Genomic DNA, 15,765 nt, shown 5'->3' with positions numbered 1-15,765 from the left:
TTAAAGCAGCCAACTCTTGATCTTGGCTCAGGTCTCATGGGTCATGGGGTTGAGCCCCACGTCAGGCTCTGCGCTTGGTGGGAGTCTGCTTGAAGATTCTCTCCCTCTGCCCTTCCTCCTACTCTCTAGCACATGGGCACTCTGTCTCTCTCTCTAAAATAAATAAATGAATCTTTTAAAAAAAAAAAAAAGAACTTATGTAAGTGAAATGAAGCTATTTCCACCTTCATCTGCTGTCATCCATTAAAGATTGTTTTATATACTTTTGTCTGTTTACAGCTTCAGAACTAGCAAACACACCAAGAAAAAATGTTTCGTTCAGTTTGAAGAATGATCCTGAAATTATGATAAACATTCCTCAGTGTAGCAAGGGTAAGATTCTATCTCAGCTCTTTGAGTAGAGTTTTCTTGGTTGCTTTAAGTTATGCTTCTTGTTTTTGTGTAACTGCATTGCTATATGCTCTTTTCTGTTCTGAAAATTCATTCAACAAAATATGGTTAATACCCAGTTTGTGCCTTAGTATACCCATATTTAGCCCTCAATAAAAGGGGGAAATAATTGTGCTGATGAAAGTTGTGCAAACTGACAGGGTCAACTAGAAATACTCTTCAAACCCTGTGATCAGAGGGTGTGTGTTGTGGTGAGCGCTGTGTGTTGTATAAGACTGACGAATCACAGACCTGTACCCCTGAAACAGGTAACATTATATGGAAATTTAAAAAAAAAAAAGCCTCTTATCATTGGCTTGAGTTAGTCGAATGCTCATGAAGGAACTGCTTTGCTACATTCTATTTGAAATAAGGCTTTGGGGGTTTGGAAGTCAGAGTTTATGGAGAGTGTGGAGCAGTTGAATGAAACTAGGCTATGATGAAAATTGAAGTACTGTAGTAAGTAATGCCTTTTTGTTTTATTCTTCAGGGCATTCTGCTTCAGACAAAGTTCAGTTGAAGGTAAGCGGTTGATCGAAAACAAGCAAAAACATTAGTGTTACAAAGACATGATGACAGCTGGGCACTCATCTCAGTGTACGGGGCACCTTACGTTAGATGAAGAATCCAAGGTTCCGAGAGGGGAAGTGATTGTCTGAGTTCATCTAACTCGGAAAGAGAAAAGATGAAAAATGAAGCCAGGTCTTCTACACCCAACCGCTGTGCCGTTTCTGTCAGAACTGTCTCTGGGAATTTTCACCTTAGTAGTACTGGCCTGGATATTTTATGGGTTTTGTTTGGTTTTGCTTTGCTTTGCTTTTATACATAATGTTTTGTTTCTTGAGGGACTGATGCCAAGATCCATTAAATCCATTAGTATATCCTTTCATAATTTACATTGGAATACCAGGTTGGTTTTGGTAAATTTGTTCCAGGGTAGCTGAAAAGAATTGGCAATTTTTATTCTTCCCTTTGTGTTTTTGGTTTTTCATTCTGCCTTGTCAAGTGGCCCTCTCTGGATATGAACAAGCCCAGATGGGCATGAATGAACCCATCACAATGAGTATGTGTGATTGTGTCCAGGCTTGAAGGCTATAAATTTTGACATGCCTGGAATTGTACATATGCTAAGTTTGGGGAACTCCTTATAAGAATGTGAGTATAGACATTCAGGGTCATGGTTATGGCCTGTGTACAAGGCAAGTCTAGATGTGAGAATAGACATGTCAGAGCCTCCTTTTGTCTTTGAAAATGCGTTCTTCCTGTATTATATCGTGTGTACTAGATGACCATCAAAGAACAGAACTCATTGCCATAATCCAGTCAAGAATATAGATATATTAGCACATTCCTTTTCAAGGTGTGGATCACAACACGTAAGTGGATCTTGTCAGTTCCCCTAAGAAACCATCAGAAGACTGACCACAATGAGAGACAACATCACAGTGGCAGTCTTAGTGCACTATCTTAAAAGGGGGGATGCAGGAGAGAATATTTATAGGGCTTGGGGATCTGGACTCAAAAGTTTTATGCACAGCTATCAGGATGGAAAACCGATATGTATAGACAAAACTCATGATATGATATTTAAGGATTGGTGGACAGAGAGAAGAGAGGGTCTTGAACGGAGTCCTGAAGAATGAACTCTTGTTGGGTTAGCTGCTTGCCCTGCTGAATTCTCTGTTATTCTCATGGGAGACCAGGTTGCCCAAAAGAGCACACTGTCTAGATAAGGTAGTTTGCAAAAATTTCTGTAGCAAACACTGTCGTTATTTATTAATTTATAGCCTTACCTTTTTGAGCAAGAATTTTCCACAACGGTTATTTTGACACAGATGTTTCCATCCCTGATAATTCATCCACATGGAGGCACAGCTGTCTCCACTTTCAGTCTTGAGATGAGTTTAGTAGGCTATGACCTGCAGTTTAAAAAATGAGAGAATAAAATTGAGAAAGTCTATTTTGTAAGTATTATTTCATTATAATTTGTTTCAATTGTATGCTGTATGCACATGTAGATCAAGATGCGCAAAATGTAAAAACATTTTTTAAGGATCGGGATCAGAAAAGTTCATATACTTTATAAATCCATTGGGCTCAGTTCATTTATTACAGTACTATTTTTTTTTTTTTTTTTTTATTTATCAGAGAGAGGGAGAGAGCGAGCACAGGCAGACAGAGTGGCAGGCAGAAGCAGAGGCAGAGGGAGAAGCAGGCTCCCCGCCGAGCAAGGAGCCCGATGTGGGACTCGATCCCAGGACACTGGGATCATGACCTGAGCCGAAGGCAGCTGCTTAACCAACTGAGCCACCCAGGCGTCCCTATTACAGTACTATTTTTTTTTTTTTACAGTACTATTTTTAATATCCCAAATCAGATTGTGTTAACATTGAAAATTAACACTAACAACCTATTACAAGACAACAGACGTGAATTTTTTGTCATAATTTCATATTGCCAAAATAACACAGGGACTTTATCTTTTTTTTTTTTTTAAGATTTTATTTATTCATTTGACATCACAAGTAGGCAGAGAGGCAGGTAGAGAGAGAGGAAGGGAAGCAGGCTCCCTGCTGAGCAGAGAGCCCGATGCGGGGTTCGATCCCAGGACCCTGGGATCATGACTTTTGCCGAAGGCAGAGGCTTTAACCCACTGAGCCACCCAGGCACCCTGGGACTTTTATCTTTTATCAATACTAACATTATACAACAGTGGGCATTTTAATGTGCTATAGAGATTTATTGGTGTTAGAGTGTTATGTTATGTGGAGGAAAAGAAAAACAGATTTTATACTTCCGAGAAGTGCTTAAAAATCTTAACATAACGGAGTAAAATGTAGAGATCTCTTTCTGTCCTCCTCACAGAAGGTGATACTTCAACACCAGTAAATTTCAAACACATCTAAAGGCCTACTACCGTATGTATACAAGTGCCCGTTTCCTCACCTACTCATTATCATTAGGTATTATCAATTTTTTAAAAAGAAATATTGTGCTAATCTGATGGGTGAAAGTGGTTCAAAAGGCTAATTCATATGCTTTTTGTTTTTTGTTACATCATAGAAAATACTTTATAGATGTCTGGAATACAACTTCTAGAATCACTGTAGGAATCCTTTGGAATTTGTTGCATTGTTTTTGTTGCTTTCTGCTATTTTTTCCTAATAGAGTCATTTGTCATTGTCTTATAATTCAAAGGTAGTCTAATGAAAACAAAACGTTTTTCTTTTCTAGCCCCTTCCACGCATCCATCATTAATTTACATGTCATCATTATTATTTGATTATTGAAACCGTATTGCTTTATTTTTAAACAGAACAGCGATAAAAGTGAACTTCTGTCAACAGCACCTAGTGGTCTGAGGAAAAGATTAATAGGTATGTATTTCTTTTGAAACTGAGTTTTTACAAGGGGCAGTCATGGTTTATGTTGGTTCCAGTCTTAGGCTGCTTGTTTTTTATCTTCGGCCTGCCACTTACAGAGACCTTTCTGGGGCTCAGGCTTTTCATTTACAAAATAGGGGTGAAAATTGTACCAGCCCCGGAGTCGTTCTGAGAGGAATGGAAATAAAAGATGTCAGAAGTGCTTAGTATAGTGCTTGACCCTGATGTGCGTTTCACCGGTGTTAGCTGCTATTATCTTTTAAGTTTATTTTTTTAAAGATTTATTCATTTGAGAGAGTGTATGAGCAGGCGGTGGGGGGGATGTTGGGGGGCCGAGGAGACAGACTCTCTGCGGAGCGTGGAGCTCCAGAGCTCTGTGTGGGGCTTCATCTCACCACCCTGAGACCTTTACCTGAGCCAAAATCAAGAGTGAGTCAGATGCCCAACTGACTGAGCCACCAAGGCGCCCCATCCTTTTTTTTTTTTTTTTTCTCAAGTAAGCTCTAGGCTCACCATGGGGTTGAACTCACAACCCTGAGATCAAGAACCATCCCTTTTAGAGAGAAGGTAAACTTCCTCTTCCTTCTCAGTCCCTACCAGACATGTGGAAGTGTCAATGAGGTAGAAGCGTTTTCTGGCTCCTCCTGCTACTTCTAACCCATGCATCTGCCGTGGGCAGCAGTCAGGATAAAAATGACTCTGCTAAGGTATATGTGCTCCCAAAATCAAATCCTTTTTTCTGTTCCTTTAGACCTGTGTGTTATTATATGTGGACTCTAGATATTCTGAAATATATGTGTTGTTCAGAATTGATACACTGATTTGGCTTAAGAACTTTCTTATTTTGGAAGTTAACTTTTTATAAAAGTTTTAAACTTACTTTGTTGAGTGTAAAATAGTTTTATTCTTCATGAGTGTAAAACTAGCTTTATTATTTCTGGGGAATAGTGGAAGTTGCTATGGTTTGTTTAAAAATAAAATGCTTGTATTGGCTCTGGGATGGAATGTGCCTGTCTGTTAGTAATACTTAGAATAGTAGCTACCATTTTTTGAGTCAATTAAGGATGCTGTTTTTTGTATAGGCAGCAACAGAAAATTCTACAATAATGCCTTAAGCTGTAGACATATACTTCTCTCACATCATGAAAAGTATAGGGATAGACCATTCCATGGTTGAGGTAACTCCAGTGTCATAAAGGACCCAGGTTCTTCCTATCTTCTTGTTCTGTCACCAGCATTTTCCCTCTTTCAGTTTGATGCTTCATATTGCAAATGGCTTTTTTACCTTTAAACTATTGGCATAAATAAGGGACTTTCCCTCCATAAATGAGGGAAATATTTCCCAGAAGCTTTTAGCAAATTTTACCTCAAGTGTTATTGATCAGAGGGTTACATAGCCAATCCTAGTTGCAAAAGAGGCTGGGAAACCAAGTATCTGACAGAAGAACAGATAATTACCATGATGATTTATTCCTTAGGGTGCGACACATTGCCACATTTTACAAAATGAGAGTTCCTTAGCATGGAAGAAAAAAAAACAATACTAGGTACGATTGACAGTTCCTGGATGTCAGGCATTGTTAGTTACTTTGTGTACCTTTCAGTGTGATCTTCACAATGGTTCATTAAATTAGGCACTGTGAGCTTCATTTGAGAAATGAGGAAACTGGTGCTCAGGAAACTTTATAAAATAACTAGCTCTGGGGAAATCAGAAAGTAATGACAAAACCAGGAGTGAAATTCTCTTACTTCAAAGTCCACGCTCTTTCCATTACCCTCCACTGCCTCTCATCAGACTCTCAAATTTTCCCACTTGCTTTCCCCCCGCCAGTTCCAAGGTCTCATTCTGACAGTGAAAGCGAATATTCTGCTTCCAACTCAGAAGATGATGATGGCATTGCCCAAGAACGTGAAGAGGACACTGACGAAGTCACATTGAGCCAAAAGAGTCCATCTCAGAATAGAGCTATGTCAGCTCCTGTTTGCAAAGAAATACCTTCTAAGAAAATGAAAAGAGATAAAACAGTAAGTGGAGACTTTAACCTTAAAGAAAAATTGTGTACTATCTTAAAGCTAAGCTACCCTAAAGAGATTCACTTGGGGGATCAACATAATTTTTTTTCTTTACTTCTGTATTTTCAGTTTTTCCCATAAGTATGCCCGTCTGTTTCCGAACTTTCTGTTTTGCCTGTCTGCATTCATAATCATGTATCAGTGGCACATGCTAAAGGTGACATCTCAGTTCAGTTGTATAAAAATGAGCTTTTAAATAAATTTTGATTGGATCATTGGAAGCAAGACTTTTCAGTGAATACCTTTTTAGATAGTTTTGTTTTTATAACATTGCTGATATATTCAAGTCAGTACAAGTGGTAAGTGAAGTGGCTGTGGGTCGTGTTGAGTTGTTGGGAAGAACACTGTAAGCGCCATGGCCTGAGAAAAAGCTCATTACCTGGTGCTGTGTGTAAAGATTCAGGGGAGTCTAGGAAGCCTATACCGCTTGAAAGGTTTTCCATCCCTTCTTACCCCCGTGGCGGTGAGTCCTGCCCCACATCCGCAGAACAAGTAGCGAGCCATTTCACTGCAATGGTAAGCTGGTCTTTTACTTTATGGCCGATATCTTCCTCATTTCCAGTTCTTCAGCTGTTAAAGGATTTGTTAGAACTATGTAAGGCAAAATGAAAGTCCCAATAGGAGTCCAAATGGAAATTTTATGTTGGAACTTAGGAATCGTTTTTGTGAACAGACTACTTCCATCTAGTCATTTCTTTAACTTTTATGATCCTAAGAGTTACTCAGTTTTACTACTAGAATTAGACGTCCTTGGTCCTTAATCTGTGGTGTTGCTTCAAAAAGAAAATAGTGTCAAATAAAGAATTTCATGTATCCTCTTTTATGCTAATGTTACAGTCTAGTTTTGATAAAAACAAATATCTAGGGGCACCTGGGTGGCTCAGTCGTTAAGCATTTGTCTTTGCCTCAGGTCATGACCCCGGGTCCTGGGATTGGGCCTTACGTTGGGATCCCTGCTCCGTGGGAAGCCTGCTTCTCCCTCTCCCACTCCCCCTGCTTGTGTTCCCTCTCTCATTGTCTCTCTGTCAAATAAATAAATAAAATCTTTAAAAATGAAACAAAACAAAATCAAATATCTAGGGATGCCTGGGTGGCTCAGTGGGTTAAGCGTCTGCCTCCAGGCTCAGGTCTTGATCCCAGGGTCCTGGGATCGAGTCCTGCATCAGGCTCCCTGCCCAGCAGGAAGTCTGCTTCTCCCTGCCCTGGCTCTTGGGCTCTTGCTTGTTCTCTCTACCCCCCTCCCACCCCAATAAATAAAATCTTTTTAAAAATTAAAAATTCTTCAGAATTTTAAAAATACCTGAAACTAAGAATTGATTTTGCTGTATCTGCTTTCAGAGTGATTTGGTAGAAGAATATTTTGAAGCTCATAGCAGTTCAAAAGTTTTGACCTCTGACAGAACACTGCAGAAACTAAAGCGAGCCAAACTGGATCAGGTATGTTGTAAGGAATGTTGCTTCTATATTTTTTTTAAATTGTGAACTAAAAAGTACACTGCAGGAGTTCCTGGGTGGCTCAGTGGGTTAAGCCTCTGCCTTCGGCTCAGGTTATGATCTCAGAGTCCAGGGATCGAGCCCCACATTGGGCTCTCTGCTCAGCGGGGAGCCTGCTTCCCTTCTTCTCTCTCTCTGCCTGCCTCTCTGCCTACTTGTAATCTCTGTCAAATAAATAAATAAAATCTTTTTAAATAAATAAATAAATAAAAATAAAAAGTACACCACATAAACAACAAATTTGAAAGGTAAATTTACACAAACTGAATTACTGTCCTGATAAAATGAAACACAAATTAAAGTGACCCGATAGATACTTCATTATATAAAATGGTAAATGGTTAACTTGAAATCTGTTTGATGTACCATAACTGAAATTTTTTCTCTAAGTACTTTATTATTTCTTCAGGATTTATGATAATCAGGGCCATAGTTTCTTGGATATCCATGCAGCATTAATCTCTGTTATTCTTGAACTCACATATTCATTGAACTGCACACTGGTCATAAAGTGGACTGTGACCGGTCTCTTAGTTATAGACCTTGCAAAGAGCAGAATGAATCTGCTTCTTGAAATTACAGCAAACCTGCTCAGTACCATAAGGTAACAAGGTTACTGTATACTATGGCTCTGGTATCTTAGTTTATAAAAAATACCAGTTATACTCAGGGTTTTGATTAATCACCTCCAGAGAGAAGAGAGAACCCATTTGAGTGAGAAAATTTTTCAGTAGAAAGTGGGGTGGATAATCTGGGTCAAGAAGAGATTGTTACTGGCTCCAAGAGCTTGGAGACTTAACTATTTTTAAACTAGAATTTTTGCGGTTTTCCAGGGTATACAGGGCTTCTCACAGACACAGAAAAGAGATATAGAGAGGATAAGCTGCTGTGACCTAGAAGACATGATGCAATGTCATTGTTTCTGTTTTTGTCAGCTGGCTTATTGATACTGAGACTCAGATCAAAGACTAACTGAAGACATGTCAAGAAACCGAACTATTTCAGGGAGGAGATGGAACTAACATCTGCATAGTGCATCTATTTCGATATGAGCAACATGGGAGAAGGGTGAATGAGTCTAGAGTCAAAGCAGGGTTTCACAGGACTGAGATGCCGAAAGAGCTAAAATGAAAGGAACACCTGTTACCAGTAATGAGGGAAGGGAAGGTCTTGCACTGGCTGCAGACATAGCTAACCAACTCTACCCTTTAGTATTAAAAAAATACTTTACTTAAGGGATAGAATCATGGGGAAATGGTAGCCCCAAGGTAAAATGCATATATAGCTTTTTTTTTAAAGATTTTATTTTTATTTATTTGACAGAGATCACAAGTATAGAGGCAGGCAGAGAGGGGGGACCTGAGCCAAAGGCAGAGGCTTTAACCCACTAAGCCACCCAGGCGCCCCGCATATATAGCTTTTTGCTAGAGTTTTCTTTTCGGACAGTAGCTATATTTGATTCACCAGCATGAATTTCTAAGTTTTGGGTACCGGGCAATGTACGTTCTGCAGTTTATTTACGTTATTGTTTAAAAAACTTTGCCATACTGGGGCATCTGGCTGGCTCAGTCAGTAGAGCATGTGACTCTTATCCTGGAATTGTGAGTTTGAGTCCCACATTGGGTGTGGAGATTACTTAAAAATAAAATCTTATTCATTCATTCATTCATTTATTATTTTAAGTCCTATCCATGCTCTTACAACCCTGAGATCAAGAACCGACCTGAGATCAAGAGTTGGATGCTTATCTCACTGTGCCATCCAGGCACTTCCTTAAAATCTAGGGGCACCTACATGGCACAGTCGTTAAGCGTCTGCCTTTGGCTCATGTCATGGTCCCCGGGTCCTGGGACCAAGCCACGCATGGGGCTCCCTGCTCGGCAGGAAGCCTGCTTCTCCCTCTCCCACCCCCCTGCTTGTGTTCCCTCTCTCCCTGTGTCTGTCAAGTAAATAAATAAAACCTTAAAAAAAAAAAAAAAACTGAAAGAAAAACACAAAACTTTGCTGTACTTATCAAAGATGGATTTGTTAGAAGAAGCTTTGGGGCTTACCTGGCTGGCACCTGTGACTCTTTTTTTTTTTTTTAAAGATTTTATTTATTTGACACAGAAAGAGAAATCACAAGTAGGCAGAGAGGCAGGCAGAGAGAGGGCAAGAGAGAGAGGAGGAAGCAGGCTCCCCGTGGAGCAGAGAGCCCGAGCCCGATACGGGGCTCGATCCCAGGACCCTGGGATCATGACCTGAGCCGAAGGCAGAGGCTTTACCCCACTGAGCCACCCAGGCGCCCCGCACCTGTGACTCTTGATCTTGGGATCATTGTTTTGAGCCCCTCGTTGAGGGTAGAGATATTTAATAAATAAAAATTTTTAAAAAATTAAATGTTAATGAGGCATCTGGGTGGGTCAGTCAGTAGAGCAGCATTTACTGACTCAACCTCAGGTCTTGATCTCAGGGTCAAGAGTTCAAGCCCCATCCTGTGTGTGGAGCCTACTTTTAAAAAAAAGAAAAAGCAGCAGCAGCAGCTCTTGGTAGAGAAAGAATGATACAAGTTTATTTTACTAGTGATAATGGTAAATTATAAAGAACCTTTAATGTTTTCTGAGAATTCATATTTCACTGTTACCATAAGCTTTCACATTTCTTCAAATTCGTAGGTTTTTAAAAATCTGTTTGGATGGGTGCCTAGGTGGCTCAGTGGGTTAAGCCTCTGCCTTCAGCTCAGGTCATGATCCCAGGGTCCTGGGATCGAGGCCCGCATTGGGCTCTTCCCCCTCTCTCTGCCTTCCTCTCTGCCTACTTGTGATCTCTCTCTCTCTCTCTGTCAAATAAATGAATAAAATCTTCAAAAAAAAATTTTTTTTTAAATCTGTTTGGATTTGTTGTAAAAGCTGGGAGGCAGATTTAATCATCTACTTATGGTAATCATCTTTTTAGAAATTAAAGCCTTATATTTGGAATTTATAATCATGGAAATGGTTCTAAACAAAACTTGGGAAATTCTTTACTGTTATATATTTGTACTGAAAACGATGCTTAAAATTTTTTAAGAAAACAGGAGTGCCGGGTTAGCTCATTTGGGAGTCCGGCTCTTGGTTTTACCTGCGGTCATGATTTCAGGGTCATGGGATCGAGCCCCATGTTGGACTGTGCTCTGCACTAGGTTGGGGGGCCTGCTTGGGATTCTCTTATTCCCTCCCCCCCCCCGCACTCATGTGCACGCTCTCTCTTGCTCTCAGTCTCATGCTCTCTAAAAAAATTTTTTTTTAAAGAAAACACTTAGGGACACCTGGGTGGCTCAGTTGGTTAAGCAGCTGCCTTCAGCTCAGGTCATGATCCCGGCGTCCTGGGATCGAGTCCCACATCGGGCTCCTTGCTTGGCAGGGAGCCTGCTTCTCCCTCTGCCTTTGCCTGCCATTCTGTCTGCCTGTGCTTGCTCTCTCTCCCTCTCTCTCTCTAATAAATAAATAAAATCTTTAAAAAAAAAATAAAATAAAATAAAAAATAAATAAAGAAAACACTTAAATCATACTTGAAATATTATGTGTATTCCGTTAATGCACTCATTACAAAACCTGATTACAGTAATATTTCTACCACTGGCCTCTTTTTTTACCACTCAACCTCTACCTCTAGTGAACCATTTCTACTACTCAACCTTTGCCTCTAGTGAAATATTTTTAGTTTGGACTGATTTTGATGTTTATGGTTTAAGAATGATTTTCTTTTTTTTTTTTTAAAGCAAACTTTGCGTAACTTATTGGGCAAAGTTTCTCCTTCCTTTTCTGCTGAACTTAAACAACTAAATCAACAATATGAACAATTATTTCATAAGTGGATGTTGCAGTTACGGTATGTATTATCAACATTTCATACCCTTGTAAAATAACATATTTATATGTCTGTGTTAAAGCAGTTTAACGTTGAATTTTCTTTTTGCAATCAACTGATATATTTCTTATATATAAAAATTTGAAAAGATAGGTATTTTTCCTAATTTTATGACTCATGTAGAAATTTCATATTATATGACTCATCTCAAATTCTAGTTTTTAAGAAATGTGTCTAAATTTATCAGATGCGAAAGCCAATGGTAAAATAACTTAGAATTCTTAAGGAATTAATTACTAATTACTAATTACTACTTATCTAAGTATTTGAAAATCTAATTTGTCAAGATTGATATCAGTTACATTTAAGTCCAGTTTTCTACAGCAAAGTTCCTAAAAAGAATATAATATTTATTTTGATCTCCTTCTATTTTCATGTACTATAGATCTTCAGAATTTTGTGATATCTGTCCTATAAACATTACTTTACCATTTGAAAATTGTTTCTTAGAATAGTTTTTCAATTTTACCATTTTCCAGATACTTCAGGTTAAAATTTAAATTCCCATTAAAATAACTAGAAGAATTATTAAAACTTTTTTTTTTGCTATAATTACTTTTATACTTTTATTAAAAAGGATCTTAGTATAAGGAAGTTCTTAAAAAGTGTGCGATTGTAAACATATACTCACGGTTACATGGTCACTGGAATAAGTAAGAAGGCAGGTCCACCGAGCAGTAAAAACAGAAATTGACACAATTTTCCCAGTTGATCCTGGTTTTCTTTTGCCAATAATACATCAAAGGGTCATGCTTGTCTTCCTGCTGGGTCCTCAGCTTCTCCCAGTAAGTGTTTATAGATTTGTTCGTTATAAATTTGTAAAGTAGCTCTTCACTCTGATCCCATCCCCCACAGACCACATCCTCCTTCTAACAGGTCAGCTCTGATAACTTGTTTAGCTTCGCTTCCCAGCCTAGGCCTCAGTCAGCTACTTCAGCAGAACTGCCAACTCTCTGAATTCCGCTTTTTAAAGCTGCCGCCACCTTGCTGATCTGTGCGTGGGGGTCATTGCTTTTCTTCTATTTGTAGGCTCCCCTGTGTTGCTACCGGGTATCACGTAAATACTGTTCCTGACTGACCTCTATGAACAGTCACGGAGTCGAGCTTTAGCTTGACCCGTAGTGCTTGGTGTTCTGGATCTTCTGACTCTCTTGGCTTTGGTTGCTTTTCGCAGTGAAAAACTCCCATAGTTGTGTCTCTGGCCCAGCCCAGGTATCACTCCGCAGCAGCAGATAAAGGTATCCAAAGTGTATGTTGGAGGTTTCCAAGTGGATGTCCTGTAAATAATTCAGTATACATAAAATTTAATTCCTCTTAAACCCATCATTCCCACCTGTCCCAGCAGCCTGGCACAATGAATGTCACGCCATTCATGTAGTTGCCGATGCCAAAAAAAAGTTATTTTGAAATACTCCCTTTCCATCACTTTCCACATCTAACCACTCCAAATCCTGTTGACTGGACATGTAAAGCTCCTGACAGCTATGATTTTTCTCCGTAATACCTAATTCAAGTCCATAGTCTTTGGCGGTCTGTCTCTCCTTCTGTCCATGTCCCACGTTCAGCCAGCACTATCTTCCTAAAAATATGCTACTTTCCTACTTAGAACATTTCCGTTAACACCTTAGTAGTTGCTTTTAAATGGTCATTGTCCTTGAAATAAAGTCTACTTAATGTCTTAGTTGACTTAATAAGACCTTTGTGGCCTGGCCTCTGCTAACGTTTCCTGTTCAATCTATCAATTAAAACTGCTTCAGCCTGTGGAACTGTTAGTGCCTTGTCCCTGCTGTTCTCCCTTGCCTCCAGCCAGTGATCCCTTGAAAGGTAATAAAGAGCTGGAAAGAAAGCTCCCGAAGCTGGAACTGAAGTGTGGCGTGTACACAGTAAAGCTGTGCTTCTCCCGCGTATAAACTGGGAATCGGTGTAGTTACTCAGTCACCCTAGTCCTTTCCGTGTTCTTCATTGACTTAAAGAAACTAGTTGATTATAAAAAATTAAGAGGTACCGAACTTTAATGTCATGAATGCTATCTTTCCTAACAGCCTGGGGTTCAACATTGTGCTTTATGGTTTGGGTTCTAAGAGAGATTTACTAGAAAGGTTTCGAACCAGTGTTCTGCAAGATTCCATTCATGTTGTCATCAATGGCTTCTTTCCTGGAATAAGCGTGAAATCAGTAAGTTTCAAAAATGTTAAAAGGAGCAACATTATATCCCTGCCTGTCCGTACCCCCACATGAATGAGGGTGCTTCTCTTTCCGGCATGTTCAAATTTTTTTAGCTTTTACAGTAGTAGGATTACATAGTGCTTGAGATCATGTGTTTGGACTCAGGGTTCTAGCTTTGAATCCTGATCTCTGAATTTTCTACTTTGTAACTGATAAATGTATTAAGTCTTAGAGGAATGTTACGTTGTTTCCTATACCAAATATCAACTGTACTTCTCTGAAAGACAGGATTATGGAAGACTTTAGTTTTACTATGCTTTTTTGTCACTTTGCTACTCTGAAAGTAATAATATAAGTAATAGTTTGTAGTTTTATAATGCATTTATTATAGATCATTTGTGTGTCTTCATCATTTGAAAACTAAACCTTTTGGTGCTGGATATTAACCAGTGCAGTATTCCTTTTTAAAAGTGCCTTTTTAATGTTTGTATCCTGTTTTCTCTGATAGCTCTGTGGTATTCTAACGTTTGCCATAGTGGTGGGGGGTGATATTTTTGCTGCCCTCTCACCTGTACATCCTTATTGTTCTCCCATGTTCCGTTTTAGCTATAACTTGGGCCAAAAAATGAATTAGATATACTTAAGCACCAGTAGGATTTTTAAGTGGTTTTTCAGACTTGATGGGAAATCTAAATGCATTTTAATTTATAAAAAAGGATTGATTTCTTAGTTGTATTTATCCTATATGACAGAATAAGTAGTAATTGATGTACCTCTTGCACTTTTATGACATAGATCCTGAATTCTGTAACAGAAGAAGTCCTGGATCATATGGGTACTTTCCGCAGTGCATTGGATCAGCTAGACTGGATAGTAAACAAATTTAAAGAAGGTAACATGAAGTAGATGCTCTAGTTTTAGGGTGAAGCTAAGCATACACGTCTGCTTATTCATGTACAGATAGATGGTCCCCAACTTAAAATGGATTGACATACCATTTTTTGACTTTGTGATGGTGGAAAAGCAATATACATTCACTGGAAACCATACTTCCAATTTTGAATTTTGATCTTTTCCTGGGCTAGCGATATGTGGTACTATACTCTTCTTGTGATGCTGGGTGGTGACAGAGAGCCAAGGCTCCCAGTCAGCCACACGACCATGGAAGTAAATAACCAATAAACTTGTAACTATTCTGTACCCATACAACCATTCTCTGTTTTAATTTCAGTACAGTATTCAATTAATGACATGGGACTTTGAACACTATTGTAAAATAGGCTTCGTGTTTTTGCCCAGTTGTAGGCCAACGTAAGAGTTCTGAGTACAGTTAAGGTAGGCCAGGCTAAGCTATGATGTTTGGTAGGTTGAGTGTATTAAATGCATTTTTGACTTATATTTTCAAGTTAGGATGGGTTTATTGGAACATATCCCCATCTGAAACCAAGGAGTATCTGTATTATTGTATCCAAAAATGTGGGTTATTTCAATAATACTTCTGTCAGTGCTGATTAGGTTTCTCTGAAATAATTTGTCCTTTCTGTGAAGATTTTCTTTGAACTTCACTAATACCTAACAGGAAAGAATTGCTCGTACTTCCCTGAGTTTGTATAATCCAAAGCCTGTTATTTCAGAGTAGTTCTCAGGTTTTACTTGGTCCGTGTGAAATGCCCCCAGGTGATAGATGCATCTTTGGTATTTTTATATTGTTTACTATTTTTATGAAACATTTTTATCTCTTTATTTGGAGTAAATATCATTGCATTTGAACAGTTTCATACACTAAAATCTGTGGAATGAAAAGAAACATTATTGTTTTTCCTTTGGTTTGAATGTTTTGGCTATGTGAGCATATCAAAACATTAAAAATAAAATTATTTAGGGTCCAACAGTTGCCACTTAGCCACTAAAGAATTAAAAGGGGTGGGGTGCCTGGATGGCTCAGTTAAGTGTCTAACTCTTGGTATCAGCTCAGGTCTCAATCTCAGGGTGATGAGTTCAAGCCCTACATTAGGCTTCATGCTGGGCATGGAATCTACTTAAAAAAGGAAAAAAAAAGTAATAATTGATATGACGGAGAATTTTGATATTGTTTATATGCTCATGAAAATAGGTGCCTATTCATATGTAATGCCTGTTTTATATATTGTTTCTATAAAAAATACTTATAATTATATAAATTGTAATTATATAAGGTATATAAAAGTTTTTTACATATGGGTATATAATTTGAATATATAATTACATAATTCAGAATTATGTAGTATGCATATGATATAAATGTAAATATATCAACATTTAAGTATAATTCAATTCTAAAATAGAAATATGT

General features: G+C 38.5%; 1 protein-coding gene across 4 annotated transcripts in view; it reads left to right on the top strand.

Moving 5' to 3' along the window:
* ORC2 (origin recognition complex subunit 2) overlaps positions 1 to 15,765 on the top strand; it is a 46,247-nt gene that overhangs the window by 20,692 nt on the left and 9,790 nt on the right. For all 4 annotated transcript variants that reach the window (XM_044241276.1, XM_044241277.1, XM_044241275.1 and 1 more), the window contains 8 exons: positions 280 to 372; positions 920 to 951; positions 3,746 to 3,806; positions 5,644 to 5,837; positions 7,224 to 7,322; positions 11,119 to 11,228; positions 13,310 to 13,442; positions 14,229 to 14,325. In XM_044241276.1, the coding sequence (XP_044097211.1) occupies positions 280 to 372; positions 920 to 951; positions 3,746 to 3,806; positions 5,644 to 5,837; positions 7,224 to 7,322; positions 11,119 to 11,228; positions 13,310 to 13,442; positions 14,229 to 14,325 (819 nt within the window). The remainder of the gene's footprint in view (positions 1 to 279; positions 373 to 919; positions 952 to 3,745; positions 3,807 to 5,643; positions 5,838 to 7,223; positions 7,323 to 11,118; positions 11,229 to 13,309; positions 13,443 to 14,228; positions 14,326 to 15,765) is intronic.

This window comes from Neovison vison, chromosome 3 (genome assembly GCF_020171115.1).
Source record: "Neovison vison isolate M4711 chromosome 3, ASM_NN_V1, whole genome shotgun sequence".
NCBI classification, from domain to species: Eukaryota; Metazoa; Chordata; class Mammalia; order Carnivora; family Mustelidae; genus Neogale; species Neogale vison.
The sequence above is the reverse complement of the archived record's forward strand: the minus strand, read 5'-3'. Positions and strand labels throughout refer to the sequence as shown.